Below are 7,752 nucleotides of genomic sequence, written 5' to 3' on the forward strand. Positions count from 1 at the left end.
ATATTAAAGGATATTGTTTGTATTTCATTTTACATTGCCATTTTTATTTATATTGTACTGAATCGAATTATATACACATGGCGATGTATTGTATTTGAATGTATATTAGTGTGAATCTTATATTTTACGATATTTATTTGCATTCTATTTTTCCATGCCATTGTATTTATGTTGTATTCATATATATTTGTATACACTATATCACATTTTATATGTTATTTATATTCTTGTTTATATAACAAGGGTCTATTTATGGTTATAGTCTATGCTAAAAGTTACTTGTCAAAGACTTGAAAATTGAAATTTAGGTACGAAAGTGGGGAAGTTAACATTCTAACTTATGCTCCTTTTTTGAGGTAAATGGCCTAATTAAGATGATGTATTCCATGTTTGAAGAAGATGTTATGGTAATACGATGGAATTATGGAAACATGAAAGAGAAGCTTTAGATGAAGACCTGAAGCCATTTAGTAATGTGGGTGATGAATGTCAAATGTAAAATTATGTTGAAGACAACAAGTGTGATGTAGAAATATATATTGAATCAAAAGTCTATGTAGATAATTCAACATTTATTAAAGATGTTAGAGAGAATACTAAGGAAAAATATTTTTGTTGATGATGGTGATCACCTAAGTGATGGCTCAGGAGAGGACTTGAGTGATGAATAAATTAGATGTATATATTTTGATGATAGTGAGAAAAAGAGGATTGTTGGGTTTCATGGTGGTTTCATAACTATTGTATATGAAGGTCAAACAGGTAACTCACACGATGTTGATGGTGCTACGGAACTGTTTCATGAAACCACCACCGCTACTTGGCTTTATTACACTAGAGGTGGGAAAAGAATGTTAAGAAGTGTGGTTAGGCCTAACTCAATCCTATAAAACCGGCTTGTAGGGTGAGGATTGCCCCCACTTATAAGGACATGTTCAGACCATATATTATCCGATGTGAGACTCTTAACACACACCCTCACGTCCAGGACTAGACAACTGGAGCATGGAAATAAATGGTGGGTGGCCCGATAGCAAAAACTATAGAAGGTGGTCCACCAGATCTTAAACGAGGCTCTTGATACCATGTTAAGAAGTGTGGTTAGGCCTAACTCAACCCTACAAAACCGGCTTGTAGGGTGAGGATTGCCCCCACTTATAAGGACATGTTCAGGTCATATATTGTCGGATGTGGGACTCTTAAAAAAAATAGAAATGAGTATTTCATAAATGAACTATATATTGAAACAAAGGATGATTTTAGTTAAAATAGACTTACTATTATTATGTTTAATAACGAAGGTGTCTTGACTAAAAATTTTACTTTTAAGGTTGGAGTGGAGTTCTACTTGTTTAAGCATTTCAAAGAACCAATACTTGAGCATAACATGTTGAATGACAACAAAGTTGGATTTTCTAAAAATAATGGTAGGAGATGTAAAGTGGTTTGCAAGCATACGAAGTGTGACTACACTGTGAGGTCTAGTATAATAGTAAGAACAACACCATTGAAGGCAAAGACATTGTTTTCCAAATGCAAAAGTGGAAGAGTATTCCTAAAAAATATCTTAGAAACTTGGGTTGCAAAATTCATTGTTGACAAACTCAAGATTAACCAAGATGAAGTTATCAAAGGCAATGTCAAATGTAAGGATCATGCATGCAATTAAGATCTCTGGTTGTATGGAATTTAAGGCTACCCAAATTTCTATAAATATTAGAGAAGGATAACCATGAGCAATACAATTTACTACGGTATTATTATGGTGAATCGAGTAAATATTCACTTAGCAATACTTTCACGTTAAACATTTAATGTCATGGTATTGATTTACAACCAAGATTTGAAAGGTGCTATATTTGTTTTGATAGTTCTAAATAGATTTTGACAAAAACATGTAGACTATTTATAAAATTAGATGAATATAATCTCAAGAACTACTATGAGAGAATTTTATTGATTGTTGTTTGGAGAGATCCAAATTATCAATACTAACCTATAACTTTTGGGTTTGTGGAGACGAAAAGTAAATAGTTGTGGAGCTAGTTTATAACTCTAATCATTAAACACATTGGTGAACTTAGATGATGTTTCATATGACATCGATGAAAGGTATACTATCTGGATTATGTGATTAGATAACTTGATTGTAAAGTATACTATATACACTAGTACAAAAAGAACAATATAATTTAAAATTGTACACCCGATATTCTAAAAACGGGTGTAAATTAGAAACGTGACGACAACTTTGCAAATAAAGTTTCATTTTAAGGATTAACATGTGACAAATTACACTCTATTTACTAAAAATCGGGTGTAAATTAAAAATATTATTATAATCAGATATCAATTACTCCCATTAAATTCAAAACGGGTGTAAATTTAAATTGCTTAAAAAAATTATTTAATTTTATAACTCAACTCGAGACCGCAAATGAACATATCCACAATCTTCAAGCATTTGTTTCATTGACGCATCTAAACCTGCAAGAGAGTCTCCAACATACAACTTCACTTTCCTCACTATTCGGATCGCAGCAACGCAACTTACAGAACCCATCATCCATCTGCAGCACATCAACACAACTTTATCCTTCAAGCAGATTCAACACCAACCACGGTGCATCAACAACAGAAGCACAACCTACAGATCCTCCAATCTTCAACGCAATCGCAAACACCGACGCGAGCTTCACCTCACGGACCACATCATCATCATCATCGGCGAAAACGAAAACTGACACACACAACTGCAACAATTCCAGAACACAGGTGAGCTCAACGCAGCAACGTCAATGATCATGGTTATCTGATTCAATCTACAATAACGATTCAGGACGCTTCTATATAATTTTATGATTCTTTTTTCTTGTAATTTCTCAACAATTTGTTTATGCTAAATGTAAAATTAATAGGTAAATTTGAACTTTCAAATGTGGGAGATGGATGCATGGAAAGTGTTTGTAAAAATGTCTGTTTGAACTTTGAAGGACTTCTTCATATACACCTTCTGCAAGGAAAGGATCTCGACCTGCTCATTGTTATCATTGACTCGCAGGGAATGAATTCTTTAAGCAGCAGAAGTATCCTGAAGCTATTAAGCATTACACCGAGTCTCTAAGAAGAAACCCGAAAGATCCTAGGGTACTCATATTTTTTTTAATACAAATGGCGATCCTGGTGGCTGTGTTAACGTGGTTCCTAATATGTTGAATTCTTCATTTCTTTCAGGCATATAGTAACAGAGCTGCATGCTACACCAAACTGGGGGTAATGCCTGAAGGTTTAAAGGATGCAGAGAAGTGCATTGAGTTTGATCCAACCTTCACCAAGGGTTATACCAGGAAGGGTGCAGTTCAGTTTTTCATGAAAGAATATGAAAAGGCTTTGGAAACATATAAGGAGGGGTTGAAACGTGACGCCAACAACCAGGAGTTGCTTGATGGCATTTCAAGGTATGAATGATATTGGTCAAAGTTAGTCTTTGCAGTTGCGCGCATATGATACATGCTTTTTATATATATAATAGTGGGGACTATGTTTACTTGATAGCATGTTTTCAAACTCCACATGGCAATTCATTATTTTTCTTTAGATGAACATAAGAAAACTAGCATGCCAACCTTCAAAAATGAAATGACCTAATTTTCAAGAGTACATATATTTTGTCACATAATGAAACAAACTAGATAGTATGAGTGAGTTACAGCAGACAGTGGATGCAGCTAGGGAATTGAAGGAACAAATGAAGAAGGAAAAGGAGATGAAATGTTGTGTTGAGAGATTGAAGAAAAAGTGCAAGGAATTGGAGGATATAGTTCAGGATATTGAGGAAATAGTAAAAGCTTTGTATAAATGTTTAATTGATGTTAGGATGACTCTTCTGGAAATTCTTTCACACCACTAAATTCTTTAGATCTGATTCATTAGAATAGGTAGCTAGAAAGTTTGGTTAATTAGGACAGTCACTGCATAAATGATGTATAGAGTTCAAAAATAAAAGGTTACTTTTGATATATAATTTTTTTGAGATATTTGTGAATATAAATATATTTATATATACTTCACTTGTATCAGTTCAAATACTACTACATATTTTTACTCTTATGTCTCTAGTTATTTTTAGTTTTTGTCGTGTTCTCCTCATAATACTCAAATGTTTATGTTGATGTAAAACTTGTTTCTTTCATAAAGGGAATACTGGGAATGAGACAATTCAAGAAATATTTATGGTTCTTTGTAACTGAAAAAGTTCACCCTTTGTGGCAATTTTATGAGCCATACTAGCTAAGCTATCCATTTGAACTCATATTCCGAATTAACATATATGGTTGATTGAAAGTGGAGTATCAATTATGACCATGCTCCACCAAAAGGGAAATGAATTTAAAAAAGATATGCATATGCTGAAATGGAAAGGTTCGTATACTTTTAAGCACTAGATGCATGTCAAGACTAAACCAACTTAACAAATTCCAACCAAAATGCAATAGTTTGGTCCAGTAAATTCTGCTTAATCTTAACCAATTAAATGCAACTTTATCACATTCCTGTTAATGTTATCACATGACAGAATAAGCAATATAATTTGTGGTTGGGTGGGTGGAGTGAGGAAGTGCAAAATATAATGCTTAATAAACACAGACCTATACATGTATCTATAGCTCAACATTGTTGATTTCTCATCTTTCTTTCCTATGGATGTGTTATTGTTGTTACTGCCTCTATTGGTTGCTTTCCTAAGCTTGAATGTAGTTGAGAGCCGAAAAACACCGGCTGAGGAGCACTATGTTGAGTACTGTGTTGTGAGCTGCAGAGCTTACAGTGCCTCAGTGACGGAGTTTGGAGCGGTTGGCGATGGACAAACTTCGAACACACGAGCCTTTCAGACGGCGGTAGATCATCTGAGTCAGTACTCGTCGAACGGAGGGTCTCAGCTTTATGTTCCACCAGGAAGATGGTTGACTGGTAGTTTCAATCTCACCAGTCATTTCACTTTGTTCCTACATAAAGATGTTGTCATTCTTGCCTCTCAGGTTTGATTATTAGCTTAACTAGGCTTGCACATCTATGTGAATATGCAAATGTAATGTACTTGAAGTGCTTTGAATGTTGATGTTATGTTTGTGATGTGATTTGTTAGGATGAAAGTGAGTGGCCGGTGATCGAGCCCTTACCGTCTTATGGTCGAGGGAGGGACACTCAAGGCGGACGATATAGCAGTCTGATTTTCGGAACCAACCTCACTGATGTAGTCATAACAGGTAACTTTTGAGATATTGCGAATCGACGACTGAACTGTACAATCTGGTTAAGCTTTTGGGATTAATCTAAAATTTGGTGCCTTTAACAATGAATTTGAATAGGGGACAATGGAACATTAGATGGACAAGGTGAAGTGTGGTGGCAAAAGTTTCATAAGGGGGAGCTTAGTTATACCAGGCCTTACCTGATTGAAATCATGCACTCAGATGATATTCAGATTTCGAATCTCACTCTGGTTAATTCTCCATCCTGGAATGTTCATTCTGTTTATAGCAGGTTCGTTTTGTTCTCTTTGCGGTGTCTATTATCAATTATCAATCTACTACATTATTGTTCGAGTTTTCTTATATAAAGAAATTGAATGCAGCAACATTGTTGTTCGAGGCCTCACAATTCTCGCTCCTGTGAATTCGCCAAATACAGATAGGATCAACCCTGGTAAGTTAACAGAGCCATCCGTGGAGATTTGAGTCCTGAAGAGTTGAAGGATAGACAGGTTTGTTATATTGTGTGAAAATCTTTCCCAATCAGAAATTACAATTTAAATGTGTTCTAAATTTGAATTACCTACCGAAAATTTCCTACACGCAATTGAATGCAATTTTTAACAAGGGCACTTTTAGAATTATCAAATAGAATGGGGTGTCATATATACTATAAAAGGAAGTGACTGATTTATTTGCTTTGATTTATTGTTTTTGAAATCAGGTTTGTAATATGAGAAGTACATAATCAATGTCCGAACCTCAACATGAATTTTACTATCAACACCCTCCTGCTAATTATGATCGAAGTTCTGTGAGTAATAGCGTTCATCAACCTTTTTCCTTTGCTGCAAGTTTGGATGATGATCAACCCTCTTCTTATACTAGGAGTTCAGGGAATACTAACCATCATCAACCGTCTTCAAATGTTGCTGCTACGAGTTCGGCGAATACTTACGATCGTCGGAACAAGCAACCGACATATATTGCTGACAATTTCAGCTCATTGGAACATGTATGCTAATTTTGATTATTGGTTAAACTTAGATAGGATAATCAGTAGTTAGACTTCACTAATCATAGAAGTTTCATGCTTATGATAGAAGGTTTATGTTATTATCAGGTTGTTTCTGCTATGAGAGAAGCTGGTTTGGAATCGTCAAATTTAATACTTGGTATTGATTTCACCAAAAGCAATGAGTGGACAGGTTATTCCTTTTTTAAACTTGAAATTATTGTACATTCATGTATAAATATGATTGTAGAAAATTCTCACTTTGATGATTATAGGTAAGTATGCGTTTCATCGGAAGAGCCTTCATTATAGATAATTCATTAGTGATTTCTGTTGTTTATTTGTATTTTGAATAGTTGATTGGAAAAACCCCTTTTGTATATCTGAACAAAATTGCGGATGGTTCTGTTGCTCGTGTTGCCGCGAAACTTGAATTGATGGAGCCATGTTCCAGTGTGAAAGACAGGTAACAGTTTAGGCAACAATGGAAATGGGTTTGTTTAGATGATGATGTTGATTTTATGGTGGGTGTAGGGAGGAGGGTGGTGCAGTTCGATAGCTTCTTGTTCTTATAGGAAAACAACTGCTTTGGGATCATCTAATTATCTGGATACACTTGTTCTTTTTTCGGGGATGCTAAGCTCTGTTCCTTGTTCCTGATCAAAATCCTGGTTGGTTAAACTATCTTATAACATGCATATACAACCTTTATAATCTCCTACTAACAATAATTAAATTACTTTAACATTCTTCCTTTCTCTCATGTGTGTCTATGTGCTCTAATGTTTTAGCAATTTAGGATTTAGTTATGACCACATCATTGCATTTAGTTCTATACGTAAATTTTATCACTTGCATTGTCAAATTTGAGGATTAAAACAATGGGCCAGTTTGGCGTGTATTCCTGACTAAAAAGCTATAATAGCTCCTTCTTTTTATCATCTTCTTTTTATGAAGAACATAATTTTTTTTCCAATATTATGTAATGAAGAACATGCTTGATATTGTTGATACTTTCATTGTTGAAAGATTCGATGAGGTAGTATAATTTAAAATATTTTCGTATTTGCATGTATTTATTAAAAAACATGTAAATTATTGTTTTAATATTGTTAATTTATTATATGTTGAACTTGTAGATATTTACAGACACGTCACCATATGAAAAAGAGACAATCGACCATATTCGGCAACTTAGGGCTCAAGTATTTTGGAAAATGGTTGAAAATCAAAAGGTTGAAGAGAAAAATCTACAAGATCAAATGCAAATGGTTGAAGAGGATAAAGACATAGAAATGTTGCCAAAACAAAAGACAAAGAAGAAGAAGAAGAAGAAAAAGAAAACTTATATATGAAGAAAGTGTTATGACTTAGTTAAAATATGATTTTCATGTGTATGATTTTATAGTACTTGAAATATTATGACTATACATGATTTTATATACTTTTTGGTTAATATTAAAAATATTATGACTTATGAAAAAT

General features: G+C 34.0%; 2 protein-coding genes across 2 annotated transcripts; both read left to right on the plus strand.

The window, feature by feature from the left end:
- Window positions 1-415: 415 nt before the first annotated feature.
- Window positions 416-3,910, plus strand: LOC131595469 (uncharacterized). The gene is made up of 6 exons (XM_058867822.1): window positions 416-495; window positions 698-840; window positions 1,302-1,646; window positions 3,062-3,147; window positions 3,235-3,458; window positions 3,697-3,910. The coding sequence occupies exons 1-6, from the start codon at window positions 416-418 to the stop codon at window positions 3,908-3,910; spliced, it is 1,092 nt and encodes a 363-aa protein (XP_058723805.1).
- A 770-nt stretch (window positions 3,911-4,680) lies between these two features.
- On the plus strand, window positions 4,681-5,635 carry LOC131622933 (probable polygalacturonase). Its single transcript, XM_058893950.1, has 3 exons — window positions 4,681-5,039; window positions 5,147-5,267; window positions 5,370-5,635. The coding sequence occupies exons 1-3, from the start codon at window positions 4,701-4,703 to the stop codon at window positions 5,618-5,620; spliced, it is 711 nt and encodes a 236-aa protein (XP_058749933.1). The 5' UTR covers window positions 4,681-4,700; the 3' UTR covers window positions 5,621-5,635.
- Window positions 5,636-7,752: the final 2,117 nt, after the last annotated feature.

The sequence above is a fragment of the Vicia villosa genome, linkage group LG1, assembly GCF_029867415.1.
Source record: "Vicia villosa cultivar HV-30 ecotype Madison, WI linkage group LG1, Vvil1.0, whole genome shotgun sequence".
Lineage (NCBI taxonomy): Eukaryota > Viridiplantae > Streptophyta > Magnoliopsida > Fabales > Fabaceae > Vicia > Vicia villosa.

Excerpts from the sequence above, each read along its gene's own strand:
- LOC131595469 (XM_058867822.1), top strand. The coding sequence starts at position 416 with ATGGAATTATGGAAACATGAAAGAGAAGCTTTAGATGAAGACCTGAAG. Across the intron at positions 496-697 it reads GTGGGTGATGAATGTCAAAT|TGAGAAAAAGAGGATTGTTG; the intron begins GTAAAATTATGT and ends TTTTGATGATAG. Across the intron at positions 3,148-3,234 it reads GAAACCCGAAAGATCCTAGG|GCATATAGTAACAGAGCTGC; the intron begins GTACTCATATTT and ends CATTTCTTTCAG.
- LOC131622933 (XM_058893950.1), top strand. The coding sequence starts at position 4,701 with ATGGATGTGTTATTGTTGTTACTGCCTCTATTGGTTGCTTTCCTAAGC. Across the intron at positions 5,040-5,146 it reads TTGTCATTCTTGCCTCTCAG|GATGAAAGTGAGTGGCCGGT; the intron begins GTTTGATTATTA and ends GTGATTTGTTAG. Across the intron at positions 5,268-5,369 it reads CACTGATGTAGTCATAACAG|GGGACAATGGAACATTAGAT; the intron begins GTAACTTTTGAG and ends GAATTTGAATAG.